This window comes from Vanacampus margaritifer, chromosome 2, assembly GCF_051991255.1.
Source record: "Vanacampus margaritifer isolate UIUO_Vmar chromosome 2, RoL_Vmar_1.0, whole genome shotgun sequence".
Taxonomy (NCBI): Eukaryota; Metazoa; Chordata; class Actinopteri; order Syngnathiformes; family Syngnathidae; genus Vanacampus; species Vanacampus margaritifer.
This window is the reverse complement of record NC_135433.1, coordinates 41,078,328-41,096,575: the sequence shown is the minus strand read 5'-3', so window position 1 is coordinate 41,096,575 and position 18,248 is coordinate 41,078,328. Positions and strand designations below refer to the sequence as shown.

At 40.9% G+C, this 18,248-nt stretch overlaps 1 protein-coding gene across 3 annotated transcripts in view; it reads left to right on the top strand.

Moving 5' to 3' along the window:
* The window catches only part of cadm3 (cell adhesion molecule 3), a 120,783-nt gene that overhangs the window by 39,644 nt on the left and 62,891 nt on the right, over nt 1-18,248 (top strand). For all 3 annotated transcript variants that reach the window (XM_077555607.1, XM_077555606.1, XM_077555608.1), the window contains exon 3: nt 13,159-13,308. In XM_077555607.1, the coding sequence (XP_077411733.1) occupies nt 13,159-13,308 (150 nt within the window). The remainder of the gene's footprint in view (nt 1-13,158; nt 13,309-18,248) is intronic.

Below are 18,248 nucleotides of genomic sequence, written 5' to 3'. Positions count from 1 at the left end.
ATTTCTATTATGAGTAAACCCACAAAAAGTCTCAGGAAGCCATGCCTGAAATGAAAAGAAACAGAAGGCAGCTCATGATTTACTTGAAAACCCAGCCCCTAAAGACAGTTTCACTTAGCAATATGAAATTTGGTAGACATGTCTACAACGAGTGGAGCAACAAAAAAGTCTCAAGAAGCCATGCCTGAAAAGGCACAGGAAGTCAGCCATTTTGGTACGTATCGGCAAAGTTTGAAGACTTAGCATAAAAGACAACTGCAGTAATATCTCAGCTCATCAATTTTTTGAAAATTCAGCCCCTGGAACCAGGGTCACTTAACATATAATATAATAATGTCATAAGTAGAGATACAAAAAGTCTCATGATGTCATACCCCAAAATATATGGGAAGTCTGCCATTTTCGGTGTAACAGCACAGTTTCATGATTTGCCATAAAAAAAGAACTGCAGTAATAACTCTGCTCATCACTTCTTGAAAAATCAGCCGTTAAAGCCAGTTTCACATAGCAGCATGAAATTTGTTAGACTGGTGTATCATGAGCCACCAAAAAGTATCAAGAAGTCATACCTAAAAAAACACAGGAAGTCTTCCATTCTTGTATGAATTTAAAGTTTGATGACGTGCCATAAAACATAGCTGCAGTAATACCTCAGTTCATGAATTGTTTGAAAATTCACATTCACTTAGCAACATGAAATGTGGTGGGCAAGTATATCATGACTAGAACCACAAAAAATCATACCCCAAAGTACATGGGAAATCTGCCAAATATGTATACATCGAGAAAGTTTCATGACTTGCCATTAAAAAGAACTGCAATGATAACTCTCCTCATGAGTTTTTGAAAATTCAGCCCCTGGAGTCAGTTTCACTTAGCAACATGAAATTTGGTAGGCAAGTGTATCATTAAAGTACGGCCTCTAAAAAGTCTCAAGAAGCAATGCTTGAAAAGACTCGGGGAGTCTGCTGATTCGGTTTGAAGCAGCCATTTCAGGGTAATTTTGAGCATTTTATGGTATCCATGTATCCATTGCACTAAATTGGAAGCACGCATACTAGACAAATGGGCGATGCTTAATTGCAAAGCAGTTTCATGTTCATTACGTGCGGGTACAGTAAAGAGGCGAAGTTTGCACACGTTTGACACCCCATCCGTGGCTCTATTTCCTCCTTCCCCTCTCATCTTCCTCCTTTTCCTTCTGATTCCAAGTCATTTTCTTCTGTTGCCCACCTGGCGTTCCGGTCCACTCCCTTCGTTTGTTCTCATGTCTTTTATCCGCATCTTCCTCCTCCTCTGGCTGTTTTAGCATACGCTCTGCAGGGAGTGCTCCTGTGATGCCAATTATATTGACTGGAGGGAAAAAACGAGCGTACGAGTATAGGGTGGGGGGCGATTGATGGTTGGGATTGGAAAAGGCGTGCGTGCGTACACACACTATCAGAGCGGCTGATGACAGAGCGAACCAACGGAAGGCGACGGAGGCCGAGCGTGAGGGAAGGGAGGAGGTTGATGAAAGAGGGCGAGCCGGGACGGGAAGAGGATGGAGAGAAATTGGAGGCGAGCGAATCTGTCGGGGAGTTGTAATAGTCTCCCGTTGGCCCACCCGAGGGAATTCAGGCACTGCAGACGAGGAGGAGGAGGAGGAGGATTGGGGGGTCTAGTGAGATGAAGACAGTAGAGAGATAAAGATGGTGGAGCTCGGATGTTTAGGGAGCCAAGCTGGCGACCATCAGCTTCGATAGCTCTTAAAACATCATTGTTATCTTGGGGGCTGAGTTGAGTATTAAAAAAATAAATAACAAAAAAATTAAAATAATGATAAATGTTGAATGTATGATATTATTTTCACATTAGGTTGTATTACTTTTTGATATTAAATTAGTATTTTTCCCCCAAATATTATTTTTAGTAGTAGTAGTGTTTGTTATTTTAATATTAGTTTGAAAAAAATAGTAAAATAAAAAAACTAATTTAGCATGTTGATTTTTTTTTACTAAAATGTTTACTAAATATAATTTAATTAATTATAAATAACACAATACAAATTAATATTTTTTTTTAACTTATTGTTTTTCTAGCTGGCCATTATTACTGTACTGTTTTTTTTTTTTTTTTAACAACTAGAGAGCAGACTACTTGTATTTTTACAGTGATGAATTTGTTTATTGTTTTTAAGAAGGTGGGACTTTGTATATTATTTTAATCTTACAATTTTTATCTAATAGTAAAATAAAAACATATATATACAAATTTAGCATGTTGGTATTTATTTGACTAAAATGTTCACTAAATAAAATGTAATTAATTACAAATAATACAATACCAATTGAAATACTTTTTTAACTTATTATTTTTCTACTGCATTTACAAATGAGCTGGCCATTATTATTGTTCTGTTGTTGTTTTTTTTTCTTTTTAAAATAATCAACTAAAATGATGAAAAATGCAGTAGGTCACATTGAACTAGAGAACAAACATATGGCGGGTCATATTGACCCATAAAAATCCCAACTTGTGTATAAACATATTAGATTTAGGTTTATTTCCTTTTATGTCATTATACTGTGTATTTTGTAACGTATTGAAAGTACAAAATTAAATTGAAAACACATTACAGAAATTTCAAAAGTATTAAGTCAAAATTATTCAATTAAATACAGATCAATAAAACATAAAATATTTGGTTAAAATGGCAAATTTTATATTTCTATTATTATCATTATTGCTTAAATTTAAAGCTGCTGAACGCAGACAATTCAATTTTGAATCACTACTGTCACCTTTGGCTGAAAAATGAAACTGCAAGTTACAATCAAGTACACAATGCATATATAGCGTCACATCCGCAGAGGGCGGGAAATTCTAATCCGAATCCAGTCTGAAAACTTTCAGTCTGAGGCTTTCAGGAGTACCCATTGTGAACAGCTAAAGTGTTAATCTGCTAATTAGAAGATGTTTCAGTCATAAATGATCAAATAAAAAAGCTATTGTAAAGGTATTTTGAGGCAAATTGTTACAAAAAGCAGCTTTAAATAGTAATCATTAACAATATTAATATTATAAATCAGACTGTCATTGAATGCAACAGCAGGCTTTGATTTGAAACATTTCAGGACATTTGGAACCAAAGCTGGGATGCTTGGGGAGAAAGCTCATATTTCAAACCGCACCTGAAAGCAACATGAGACTTGTCTTCCTTGATAGACATTCCTGTCCACAGCTGCACCGCAAATGGTCTCTGTGATTAATTTAATTTTGCTTTTTTCCCCGCCCCTCCAAAACTATTCCCCCTTGCTGGAAGCTAATGTGTCACGCTCTCGGGCCTTTGACTGAATGCCAGTAATCGGTCAGCGCATCTCGGGGCGTTTTATTGGAAGAAAATGGCTTCTTTGCTTCTTTTATCACGCTCTAAGTGACTTTTTTTTCTCCCCGCCCACAGACAAGAAGTACATTTCCATCCAGACGGCGAATACATTAGATAGCACGCAGCGGGATAAAACGCAGCCATGATTGATGATTAGCCGCTGTTTTTTTCTTTGATAATTAACTTAGATTCATAACATCATTTACATGCATTACAGCGCCGCTTACAAGTTGCGTGTGCGTTCGTCGATCCGCTGCATCCATTTGTCTTCATTTCGTTCCATAGACCGGATTTTTGTCAACAAAGCGGTCTAGTGCGTTCTATGTTAGCTTGGGTAGCTAGTTGTCTAGCAGCTGACATTTTTATTTTTTTATTTTTTACACAAAGAAATAATTCTGCTTTTTGAATCTTCCACAACTGGTGCAGTGTGTTTGAGTCCACTAGCAGCTGAGTTTGGCCAACTTTTTGTGAACAAATGACTCAAATTTTTTACCTTCCGGTACTGGTGTGTTGCATTTAAGTTTATTTGTTCTGCAAAATTTGAAGAAATAACACTGGGTAAAACTGTAGAGTGCAACATTAGCTTAGCTATCTAGCTATCAGCTTGTCACTTGTGATAAAAAGTTATCCTTAACCCACTTTTTGTGAGCAAAATGACTGATTTGGATCTTCAGCGGCCATTGTGGTGTGTTAGAGTCCAACTGCTTGTGATGCTTGCTAAAAAATGGTATAGCTACATTAGCTGTGCTAGCTATATAGCAGCTGGTATTTATATTGACCAACTTTTTGTGACCAAAACAATTATGGTTTGGATCTTCAGAGACTAATGTGATGCATTTGAGTTAGTTAGCAGCCGTATCCTTGTGAAGAAAAGGACTCTCAAATGTATTGACTTGACTTTTTTGTGAATTAAAAGACTCCCATTTGGATCTGCATCTTCCATTGTGGTGTTTTCGAGTCCATCTGTTTGTGATATTTGCCGAAAATGATGTGGATGTACCAATGCTAGCTTAATGAGCTATATGACAGTGGGTATTTAACAACATTTTGTGCACAAAACGACTATGTTGGGTCTTTTGCAATCAGTTGGTGTATTTGAGTTCATCTCTTCCTTGAAAAACACATGAGTAAACTACGTTAGGGGCTCCAGGTGGCGGAGTGGTACCGTCACTTGCCTACAATGCAGGTTGACGTGGATTTGCTTCCCTGCCAGCCATGTGCGAGTTTGTGTGAGTGATTGCAAAAAAAAAAAAAAAACTACATTAGCTTAGCCACCTATCTAGCAGCAGTTCACCTGTCCATTGTAAACAGAACAACTCTAAACTCTATTGAATGGCTTTTTGTGTCTTTGTTTCAGAGTTGGATGTTTTTCAACCAGTGTGGTACGTTAGCTTAGCTAGCTAGCTAGTTAGCTAACAAGCAGTTGGTATTGACCAACTTTTTGTGAAGAAAACGACCATGATTTGGATCTTCTCTGACTTGTGTGATGGGTCTGAATCTATCTGACACTTAAGGGGGAACACTGAGTGAAGATGTTGACCACTATGTTAGCTTAGCTTAAAACATAGCAGGCGCTTGCTTATCAATAGTGATCAAATGCACTCCCAGCTGTATTGATCAACTTTTTGTGAACAAAACTTCTATGACTTAGATCCACTGTGACTCAAGTATGTTTGTGACATATGAGAGTAAAAACACAAAGTGAAGATTTAGACCGCTCTGTTAGCTTAGCCAGCTACTGAACGCTTGCCACTGGGCAAAAGGCTATATTTTATGTCTGTTAGCTATGTGATGTACGCTTCTCACCTGTAAACAAAAGGTAGATTCGTTTTTATGTGTGTGTTATGTCACATTCGATTAATAGTTGACAGCTGCACTCCCAAATCGCATTGACCAAATTTCTGCGAACAAATGACTTCTGAATCTGGGTTTGCATATTTTGTGGCCTTTTGAGTCAATTTGCTTTTTTCCTGCAAGCATTGAGTAAAATTGTAAACCGCTACATCCTGTTAATAAATTAAGAGGCATATTACGCTCGTCAGTTTAGTTACACACACATACGTGCGCGCGCGCACACACACACACGCATACGTGTTGTGTAACTGTTACTAAGACTGGACGTCCTTTATTTGAAGACAAACCTCCTCTTTGTCTTTTCGACGTCTTTTTGGCAAGGACACACAGTGTTTGGGAAAGTGTTTGTGTGTGTTCCTGGAAGCCCCTCAGACATTCTTTCACACACACATGTACACACAAAGCTTTGCGTAGAGACTGGTCCAAAGTTTGATTGAGTCGAGTGTATCGAATCTTCTGCCCTCGTCCTCTTGAATGCTTGCCTTCTCCCGGGACCACCAATGTGTGTGTGAGTGTGTGTGCGTGTGTGTGTCTGTGTGCCCCTCCCCCTCCTCCCTCCTCACCAGCATCTCTGAAGGAATTTGCGCGCCTCGTAACAGCTAACGAAGGCAACCTTTCAGACGGGGCCCGTGGTTTGTCACTCCCAATCACGGCACTGGAGATCAATGTAGTGCTGGCGGGAGAAGATAAAGACGACAAGTAGGGGGTGACTCATTGGAAAGTGGGGGTGGGGGGGGGGCGTCCAACAATGGTTGCTCGAGACAATAGCGGTCGGCGGTTTGTCAGTGTCTACACACGCCAGACACGGCCAACGTGGACTAATTGACCACTGAGGGTGTTTTTCTGTGCCACTTGCTCCGTCATGGCCGACAGCCGTGGGTCAGTTGTGTGGTACCCTGACCCAACTTGGTGGCTCACGTGGTCACGAACTGTGCAAGAAAGAGGACAAGGAGACTTTACTAACTGGCAGACCACTGAGAAGTGTTGTTAACAATACTGCCAAATGTTATTGACAATTGCCAGGTATGTAAAACGAAGCTTCAAATTTGTGAAAAATCAAAAACAGAAACTCCATGGCCGCTCATGTTTAATTCTATTTCTTGATCAACACACCTCAGAACTGTTTTGAGTTGTGTAGAAAAGCATGTCTCCTATAAAACAATATGCAAATTACCCAGATTTTATGCCCCGATGCTAACAGCATATCACCGTCATGTAGATTTGAGTCATTTCGATGCGCGCCATTGGTGAATAAATTACACATAGTGCGCTTTACCAGCTAAACACTTAACAATCCTGCTCATGCATATACGCACTTATACAAATATAGCAATAAATAAATAAATAAATATATGCTTGATATAGTAAGAGTCCTTCGGGAAGCTGCCGTCGCCGCTTCGTTGATTGTCGTTAAAAGAAGAGGGTGTGTGTGTGTGTGTGTGTGGGGGCGGGGGGGCAGACTCTGCGTAATTGACTGCTCATTTCTTTAAGTGGCCTATTGGCAGGGCAACCCAGAGTATTTGCCATCGCATTAAAGATTTCACTTGCTTTATCTTATACTGTGTGTGTATGTGTGTGTGTGTGTGTGGGCCTCTGTTTTTGTGTGTGCTGTATTATATGACTCAATTAACCTATTGTTGTCGTCGAGTCTAGCAATTTACGATACACAGTGGCACCTTGAATGCCCCACTAGACACGGTAGCTACAACTTGGAGTACAGAAAATCATCAGGTGTGACATCATGATGTCACTAGACCTCATTTCAGCTGGCCTAAAATGATTTTTGCTTGTGTTGTTGACAAGAAGGAGAAGAAGCACTGAGTAAAGATCTAGACTAACTATGTTAGCTTAGCGACATATGTCCCTTGCAAACAAACAAGTACAATTGGGAGTGTTTTGTAATGGTAGACAAAAAGAAGTGAAGATCTAGCTAGCGATCCCACAACTAGCTAGCTGTTCTGTAAATTGAGTTTGGTTTTGATAAATACTTTATGAATAAACCACTTAGATATTTTCTGTGATGTGAAGAAGCACTGAGCGACACGGTATACCGTGACATTAGCTTACAGAAGCTACTTAGTTGGACTCATAGGTATCTTTAATAAGAACAGTAGATGGCTCATTCATCACAAGATGGCCATATTTGGACAGGGCTACTCGAGCGCTCATAAGATTACATTCGATGGAGCATGGACTTTGAAATAGCTGTAGATTGATCAACTCCAAATTCTCTACTAATTTTCATTTTTGTTGTTAGCTATGACACAAGAGATGACACAAACCATTATGCAGCGTTTAAAAAAAATCTGTGATTTAAAATTTCTGCCTGAATCATAACCACGTTAACAAGGTTTGTAATAAACCAGTCCATCAAGAATTCAGCGAGTTACGACTATTTAAGTGGGTAAATCATCTACCTTACCATTGACGACAGCACAGTGCACCAGAGCAGGCCCCTGTCCTAAGTTGGCCGACCATGACGATGCTTCCGACTCCGCCTTGTGCCATCTAGTGTTCTTCTAGATATCAATGGTTGGACTTGGCCGCTGTGCTATTTTAACCTTGACCCTCGACAACATGGAAATTGTAACAATGCGGACATCTAGCATGCTAACAATGAGCGTGCTTTAGATCTGTTCAGACTCATAATGTTAATTTGGGAATGTGGACTATGACACTAACAGGAGGTATGCTATCATATAAGCAGTTAGAATCCAGAAAGGGCTATGGTGGATGCATTAGGATTTTACATTGTTGCCTTGATATTGCGTGATTTTTCTAAGGGGTATTGCTCAAATGCTATCAGCGAACATACTATACAGCAAAATAGCAACCTGAGTGCAGAAACGAACTTAGGCAGATCAATAAGGAGTTGAGATCTTTCCCTGTCATCAGATACTACTGGATTTCTAATGCGAATGGTTGAAATGCTAACAGCTTTTTCCCCAAGGTCAGTTGCTGTTGTTTGTTGCGCAAGAGCCTAAAAGGGACTGAGCCTGGACTCTGTCTCACAATTCCTGGGATTGGTTACCAACTTCCCAGCAGCCCGAATGTCGCGCGGGCCACATTGTGCACTTGACATTTCATCCCTCGAAGTGCGGTTAGCATTCCTGCCTTGTGTGGTGCAGCATTTGTAACGCCAATTCACGCATGCCGGATTTACTGCCCTCGGGATGGATGGTAAAGGGGTTAGTGGTGGTGGTGGAGTGGGGTCGGGGGTACCACAGTGGTCTTGGAGGCTGAGCCTCTTGTTTGGGCTGCTTAATAATCCGGCTTTGTGCAGTGTGAAGATGGCACACAAAGTGTCAGTGTTCAGCAAGGGATCACTGGCCAAACACTCGCGGGCATTCTTAGCACTGAAAAAAGGGCAACATTAATTACAGGAAGGCAGAAGCCTCAAGAAACAGCTTGTGTTTTGATTGTTGTTTGTTAGTTGATTGGTTAATTAGTTCACTGATTGGTTACTTGCTCAGACTAACACTGGCTGCTGCCCAATTCTTAACACCAACAAAGGCTAATGTAATTATTGGATGCCAAAAACCAGAGGAAACAGCTTGTGTTTTGATGTTAGTTAGTTAGTTAGTTAGTTAGTTAGTTAGTTAGTTAGTTTAGCGATTCCTTGTCCGTTGCTTGCTTGGTCTGTTAATTGATTGGTTGGTTAGTCAGTCAGTCAGTCAGTCAGTCAGTCAGTCAGTTAGTTAAGCTGGTCAGTTGGCAGTTAGTTAGTAGGTTCAATGATTGGTTATTTGTCTGGTTGTTTATTTAATTGGTTGGTTATTTATATATTGTCAGTTGGATGGTCATTCTTTTCATGTTGGTTAGTTAGTTAGTTAGTTAGTTAGTTAGTTCAGTGTTTCCCACACCATGTTAATACTTGGGTGGACCACCCAAGTAAACTGGCCACCACCCAAGAAGTTTACAAGAAAATATATTTAAAATATATTTACAACAAAAAAATACGTATTGCGACCAGATATACCACATGTAATTAATGTTAGTTCGCCATCACTTTGTGTAACGTGAGGCTAGAGGAGACGTAGTAACAGGACTGAGACCACCCCCAACACCGCTCGCCGGTGTCCACCCACCCAAGTAGATTTTAAATCTGTGGGAAACACTGTCGTTAGTTAGTTAGTTAGTCGGTTGGTTAGTTAATTCAGCAATCGTTTATTTGGTTGTTTTTGATTGTTCTGTTATTTAGTTGGATGTGGTGGTCATTCGTTTCCTCTTGGAACTTTGTTAGGTAGAACCTTTTAACCAATTTTCATGAAATGTCATCCCCTGTAACACTGACCGTGGCAGTGTTCTTCCATTTTGTAATGTAATGTAATGTAGTTTGCGGGTTGTTTGGCCTTGGCAGAGTTCTTGGCTTGACTGCATGACATTGTTCTTGTTTTTTTTTAGCTTATCAGCTCGCTCATATGAGCCCGAGGTCCATTTTTATATATATTGTTCCTGCTTCTTGTGTCTCCTGTTTGACTTTGGGCATTTTTCAGCGTGCCTTTCTTTCCCCCCCGCGTACCATCACCCTGTCATCCTGCCTCATTGCCGTCATCCATCCGTACGTGCTTATGTCTCCCGTGTCCTTCCTTCGCGTCTCCTCATTTTCCAACTCTTCTTCTTTGACTCTTGTCAGCGGCCGTGCCCACTCATCCAACCCCACCCCCACCCCTGAGCCCCTCCTTTTTTCTCCCAGCATGCTTTCTCTTTTCTTGTTTTGATGATGGCGGGGTCGGAGTCTGGGGGTGGTTGTCTCAGCTAACTGTGTTTGACAGGCAGCAGAGGGCGGGCTGGGTGTGAGCGGCTGGTGGTGCTCTCGCGGAGCGGGGGAGAAGAGAAGGTGGGGTATGAGGGTGTTTTTTTTGGGGTCTTCTTATTCATGGGGGCGCTGGAGGTGAAACAGCGGAGAGATTGTATGTGCAATGAGCACAGGTGGCGGTGGTTTGATTAAATCCATCACTGTTGGATTAACTGTATTATTATTATTAGTAATTTTTTTTTTCAATTTTCAATTTTATTATTATTAGCATCATTATTTGAGTTTTATTTATGTAGTTATATTCATGAATCTATCTTCATTATTTTTTTTTATTTTTAAACATCTGTGTACATTTAATGTAATCTATCTATTTATTTACATATTGTATTTCTGATAATTTATTTTTCGTTTTAGTCTTGATTTTTTTGTATGTATTACATTCATATTTATACATGCTACTTACTCCTACTACTATATTTTTCTATATATTTATTTGTCTTTGTTTTGCTTTTTTATAGTGATGGGTGAGTACTAATAGCAGGTATCAGTATCGGGCCGATACCAGACCTTATTTCAAGGTATCGGGGCTTGTGACGGGATGATAGAGCAGAAAGAACTAGAAAGAAAAAATTTGAAGAAGGGCAGTCGGCGGGGTACACCCTAAACTGGTTGTCAGCCAATCCAGGGCAATATATATATATATATATATATATATATAGTATTGTATCTATTTTAGTATATACGCTCATGTTCATTTTTAGTTGTAACTTTAAATCACGTTTTTAGCTATATAGTTATATTCCTTTTGTTTAAATAATACAAGTAAACTTCATTGAAAAACAGTGATTATGACATCACAGCATAGCATGACTATCCCCTTGTACTAATATGTAAATTTACCCCCCATTGTGGAGGAGAGTAGCACAAGGGATGGCATCGGGGTCTTTTGGAGGGTAGAGGTGGTCCGCAGGGCACGTACACACACATGCACACACACGTACACACATGCTTACACGTGGGGTGGGGTTAGTTAGAAACAGATGGGCCTAGTTTGATGCTTCTGGAGGGAGAATATGATTGGTGTGTGTGTGTGTGTGTGTGTGTGTGTTGCAGGTTTATTGGATGTGTCCAAAAGAATCAAACATATTCTTACTTACATCCTTTGTATATTTCCTTTTCCTTTTGTGCATGTGGGACCCCTACATATGTGCGTGCGCGTGCGTGCGTGCGTGCGTGCGTGCAATGTCCCGTATCACACACGTCCGTGAGTGCCATATCAAATACATCAAACTGGACCCCGCCGGCTGTCTTCTTCGTCCTGTACCTCTACCATCATCATCACCATCATCAGCGTCACACACTTACTCACACACACACACGCGCACGCACACACACCTCAATGCAGATAAGAAGAAGGAGGCTCATAAATCAGCCAGATGCGCCTCCACACTGGCTGATAAATTCTTGGTGTAAAACAAACAGCCTGCATGCAAACTCAGACACATAATAAGATGAAGTGGGGGGGATGAGGGGGGTTGGGGGGCAGTGGGACCCCTTCACACACACACACACACACACACACACACACACACACACACACACACACACACACACACACGCACACACGCACATACGCACATCATCCACCCGCTATCATCCAATCAGACGACTCGCTTGTACCGCGGCGTTATCGCAGAGGATGAGGAGGCTCAACAGGAGGTGAAGAGCAAGGGAGCGGGTGAGGACGAGTGGGCAGATGGAGAGGGGGAGGATGGGGGGTTGAGGGAGGGAGGCAGACAGTCGGAGTGAAAAAGTGGCGGGAAATGTGCGAGGGCGGTTTGAATCTCTCCCCTCTGCCCCGCCCCCATCTGCTGTGCTGTCTGGAAGAGATGCGGGTGTACCTAATGAAATGGCCGTGTTGTGTTCATGCCTCATGGGTAACATATTCAGGTTAGGGTTTCCAATTATGGTTTTGAGCCTGGGTTGATGATGGTGAAAGTTTGATGAGGCATGGTCAGGCTTGGAAACAAGGGTAAAGGTCTCAAGGTAGGGTTTCAAGACAGGGTTTGGGTTGCAAGTCTAGGTTTGGGTTTTAAATGAAGGCATCAAATCTAGGTTAGAGTTTTAGGGTTTTGAAATGGCTGTTTAGGCCAATTACGGCTTCAATGGTTAGGGTTTTAAAATGTGATTTCAAGCCTGTGTTAGGGACAATGATTAGGTTTTAAAATTGGGGTTTCAAGATGGTGTTAGTGTTTTAAATTGAGGTTTCACGATGATGTTTGGGTGTAAAATTTTTGTTTCAGTGTAGGGTTAGGGTATCAAAATCTGGCTTTTTCTTGCAAATTTAGGTTTCAAATTATTGTAAATTTAGGTTTCAAACCTGGATTAGGGTTCCAAACAAGGGTCAGTCTTTCAAACCAAGGTTAGTATTTCAAATGAGGGTTTCAAGAGAGAGGTTATGGTTTCAAATTCGATTTTCAGTTTGCTGTAAAGGCTTCAGATTAAGGTTTCAATCCTTGTTCAGGGATTCAAACGAGTGGTAGGGTTTCAAAATAAGGTTTAAAGCCAATGATAGGGTTTTAAATTGGGGTTGCTATTGTATGGATTTGTGTTTCAAATTAGTGTTTGAATCCAAATTGAAGTTTAAAATAGAGATCAAAAGCCAGCCTTTAAATTAGGATTTGTGGCTTCCTCTTATTAGTATTCAGTGCAGTATTTGACATCATCATGTCTCTCGATCACATTGAATGCAGTCTGGCGTTGAGGCCTTTGATCTGCCAGGGTTCTGCGTTCGGGTCCTCGTAGAGGGAGGCCTTCCAGGTGCTATCAGAATGGTCGCCATTATGCGCGCTCGTTGACATTCCCCCATTGAGGCCACTTGCTTCTCGCTCTATCACACTGCCGCCTTTATCTTACACGTGTGTGTGCGCCGTGCGCTCACCAGGGGGCGCTGCAAGCAAAAGGGGCCACCGTGACCTCCGCCAAGGCCAGTCAACAATATGGCTTGGAAAGCATTTGCACCACTTTTAATCAAGAGTGTTGTTCTATTTCATGTTTTACGGTTTCAAGCTACGGTAGTTTCATGGATCCATGTTACGGTTGAAAACTTGATATGTTTTTGTTTTGCACATGACGTCAATGATTCACACAACCTGACCCGTTCCTTTGTCACGTCCAGACGATGACCCGCTGCAGCCCGTCACCTCCGATGAGACGGTTTCAGTGGGCGGCGCCGTCACGCTGACCTGCCATGTTGCTGAGAGCGACAACTCGTCACTGCAGTGGTCCAACACGGCACAGCAGACGCTCTACTTCGGCGAGAAGAGAGGTATGTGAACAATTACAATACCAAGGATGAGATTTTTCCTAGCTGACATTTCCCAGATGTTTTCAGTGATATAAAATGCAGATTTCTTATCATATTGGAAGTTACCCAGAAATGCAAGCTACTGTGTATTAACAGCTATGTGAACCGCTACACTACCTATGAGTGTTATGGAAAATAGTCACCCCGGTCAGAATTTTCAGAAAGTTGCTTGTGATCTTAATTGTAGATTTCTGAGATAAATGCAAGTTATACAGATAATTGAGCCCATGCCAGCTATGTGAATAACTACACTACCATGTCACATACTGAGAATTATTCAACATGGTTGGAATTTCTAAAACGTTTTCTTTGCCCAAAATTGCTGCTTTCCGAACAAATTGCAAGATAGGAAATTCATGCCAGCTATGTGAACCACTACTCTACCCATGATGTGGGTTGGAAAATGTTTACCATAGCTGTCACTTGTCAGTTCCAAACTGTTCTAAAACATAAATATCTAACCCTAAACCATCCTAAGTGGAAATGGATGCCAGCTAACTACACTATCAATGAGACATACTGGAAAATAGTCTAAATTTTCAACATTTTCAGCAACCTTGAGTCCAAATTTGTCGCACCAGCTAAACTAGATGGATCAAAGTGAACCACTTACATTGCTTACTATTCACTATGGTTGGAGTTTCCAGAAAGTGTTTCAACAACGTAAAATGTAGATCTCTTCACTTCACCGGAAATTGATCCCAACTAAATGATCCCAGCTCTGTGAACAACTACATGATCAATAACTCATTTTGGAAAATAGCAGATATTTTGATTATTTTGCATGTTGCAAAAAGAAGCCAAAACCTGTAAAAAAAAAAAAGAAGAAGTTATTTGTAGGCAAAGGGCCTGGGGGAAAGTGACGGAAAGTTTTCCCAGTGTCGGGCAAACTTTCTCAGGGAGGTGAGAAAGAAAAGTCCAGGCGGGAGCTTTTTAAAGGCTGCTGGAGAGGAGACAGAAATGAGAAAATGAGCCTCCTCTCCGGCGAGATAGCAAACCAAAGCCTCTCAAAGTTGCTCTCCACTTTGGAGACAGCTGATGAGCCAAGATGGACGCGGCGGGAAATGAGCATCAGACCGAAAGTCCGCTTGTGCAAAATGAGCTGTGATACCAAGCGGTTCCGAAAACAGGACCGGAAAAGGCGGCAGCGGCAGGTGGAGACCACCAACAGATGTCAACACAATGACGACGCTGTCATAATTCATACACGCAGCTTTCGTTCCACTCAGGCGTCACGGTGGAGCTGAATGTTGTAATTAGCTCTCATTACGCAACGAGCCCCACCAGGAGAGTGCTGTATTAAATGCACCTTTTCACATGCCATCATCTGGCGTTCCTTAATGCGTGCAACAAGTCTTCTTCCTGTCTGCTACCCTTAAATAATTAAGAAGGCCAAATAAATCACAAATTTGAGGGTGTTTCAAATTCACATAATTTAGCATTTTTGGAAACGTTAGCCCTCTATGCAGAAGTTTTTTTGTTTTTTTTTGTTTACAGCAATTTACGAATATATTTGTCAAGTACGTTTTCCAACTGGTAGTGGAAGCCAGTGTTATATTAATTTCATTGTACAGTTAACCCCTGTCCATTGCGGCTTCCAGGTTTGCGATCTCGCGTTCGCTGAAGCATAGATACACCAATCCGACATCGGCCAAATGTGACGACGTCGGCCCAGACTTCAGCACGTCGCGTAGAAAATGACGTAAATACACACCGCACCAACCCCAACTATCACGTACCTTCAGCGCATGCGCGAGAAGTAATTCCCCTCCGGACCATTGGCGGCGGTAGTCATTATTCCGAAAGTCAACCGGAAAGCTCTTCACGGGGGCGGGATATGAAAACGTAAACAATGCATACGGGCTACTTTTACTAATTATAAACAGTTGCTATACTTCTCAAGTATAAAAGTAAATCCTACCTTCTATATCCCGTCGCGTCCCCATGTCATGCCATAATTCGGCTTTCATACCTTTGTCGGCATTCTCTTTAACGGTAATATCATACAATGCCGGTCTCTCTTGAACCAAGAAGTCATCTTCCCGATTTCTGTCCAGACAGACATTGTACGTTCAAATGCGGAGGAGAGGCAAACATCCCACCCCCCCTTCCCCCGAAGTATTTCAACTTGATTCAAATGTTTCTGTTTTACATTGGATGTAATTCCTTTTTCAACCACTAGATGATGACACACTTGTTCAGTGTTAGGCAGGGCAAATTGAAACGAAGAAAAACAAAACATGAAGTACTGTAATTTTTTGTCAAAAATTATTGAATATCATCCACTGTCTTCCTGCTTTTTACGCCTACAGAACATGGCAGCTGTCAATTCCTTTTATAATGCATGTCTTTGGGCATAATTGTTGATGTATACTTTGAGATGATAAGTTTGCTAGTTTGGAACAAATGGGACATATTTACTGTAAACACAATGAGGCATCAAGTACATGTAATGCTACAATATTTTTGTTATCCATTGCTCTTCCTCTCTCTCAGTTTATTATGTGTTTAAATGTGTAAATTATTTTAAAAGTGTGTTTAAAGACATTATGGAAATGACTGCAGTTACAGTAGTAAGTAGTTTTAGTTTTGGGAAAATGCTTCCCTTTAGTTTACATTATATTTTGTGTTAAATTTTGTTTTTTGGGGGATATTCAGTGCAAGATGAAAAATAGGTCACAATAAGTATTGCGTAAAAAAAGTCAGTAAAATAATCATTTGAAATAACATTTGATGATACGTGATGCAAAATTTTCAGGAATTTAGAGTTTTAGTCCGTTCTATTTTAGTATTTAACTGGATAAACTGGAAAGCAATTTGAATACAAAGAAAAATAGTTTGACACCACAGTAGCGTTAGCACGGTGGTTCGGCTCACAGCATTTGCACCAAGTCTCCTCCAACATGCCACTTTGGCGTCAAGGCAAAATGACGGGAGGCGGACACGACGGGACAGACGGCGCGGCGTGTGAAGCGAAAACGACGAGTCGCAGGGACGGACGGGCGAGGCGCGGACGGAGATAAATAACCCGTGACAGGATGATGGATGTTATTTTTTGGGTGTATTTTTTATTTTTTTTTTAAAAGAGGTGATTGCACTGCTTTGATGCCGTGAGAGCGAGCTTGTCATGCCGAGCGTACTTGACGGATGGCGTGCGGTAACAAAACAAAAAAAAAGACAAGAGGCGTCGGCTTTGATTGATCAAAATTGCGATGCGCAAACGAGGTCATAAATCAATTGTCTTACATCATTGCGGGTTTGAATCAGTTGATAGAAGCAAATTGATAGATGCTCAATTAGCACTTAATTTGGATACATTTCAAACCGCGAAAAATCCTCCTGGGATTTTTGTGACAATTTAGCCCACGCAGCCAGTTTCAATTTACAAGCTTGAAATTTCATAGCAATGTCTATCATGAGTAGAACCAGAAGGAAGTCTGAAGCAACAAATGGCACAGATGGCATTTTGGAACTGGGGGTGGGTGTGGTGGGTGGTTGGGTTGTTTGTGAGTTGGGGTGGGACTAGAACCAATCTTGTAAAAAAAATATTATTTGTAATATGTATACTTTCTATAGCCTCAAGAATACATACCTATAAAGGCACAACCAACCCAGCAAAAATTGGTTGAATTGACGTTGAAAAGACGTCACTGGTACCGTCCAAAAGACGTCTGAATTTGGTTGAAAAGTGAAAGGTGAAAAGACGTCATTTTCAAGACGTTAAAAAGACGTCCTTTTACAGTCTAAATTTGGTTGAAAAGTTACCAAAAAGTCTAAATTTGGTTGCCAGGACATCCCTAAATTATTCATTAAATGTAGTATTTAATCTAAAGTATTTAATGTAGTAAAATATTTAATCATAAAGCCATGACTGGATTTTCAACCAATAATGAGACATAAAAAAAAAGTACATTTATTGTCAACATTACTATAAATCATAAATCATTTTATAACTTTTCCCCCCAAAAAATGGGCAAAAATATTAAATAAAAACTAAAGATGAACATATAATTTTTAGGACCATTATACACACATTAAAACACTTGAAAATTAAAACTTTTTTTTAAATTAAAAAATAAATAAATTGTGTGTCGACCATGCACGTTTCAGATGGTCAGCCATGGCACAAGTTTCTTGTTCTGTGACCTTCCATCCCTATTTTTGACAGCAGCTGTAAACACAAAGCAAAAAAAAAAAAAAAAAGCATTTATTCCTAAAAACTGACATATAGGTTTTTCGTAGATTGGCGCACGTAAAAACGGGCGCATTCCAATTTCAATTTCAACACAAAACTGATAGTGGACGGGTGCGCCTTTCTGGACTTTCACCTCCAGCGCATCTGGCAAACAGAAAGCTGACTCTGCCTCAGCAGACGCATCTCAATTTACATGCTGGGGCAAGTGAGTCCAGCGTGTTTGTGAATTTTGTGAATACTGCGCCTTTTCCCCTGGTCCGTAAAAAGTGCACCTGCCGCGCCGATCAGCGCATCGCCAATTTGGTGACAAAAAGTATACTAAATCTAGATCGCCCAAAAGAAAGTCAATTTTGAAGGGCGCGACTTGCGAACAGATCGTCCGCCGCGGACAGGCGAGTGAGGTCATTTAGCTCATCAAAAATTTGACAACAGCGTGGGACATCAATCTGAATGATTGTAGAAATCAATTCATTGAACGGATCATCCTATCATTTTTTTTTAATACAGCACCCCCTGACCATTGGGTGCAAGGTTCCATTCCCAATCTTGTGTGTGTGTGAGGTCTTGTTTTTGTGACATAGTGGGGCCAACATTTCGGGATTTCACAGAGTGGTGGGGCCCACCCGTCCATGTGGGGCCATTTTGCTGGGCCCCACAAGTTTAGACCTCTTTTTGAGGGTCAAGACTTGGTTTTAGAGTTTAGGTT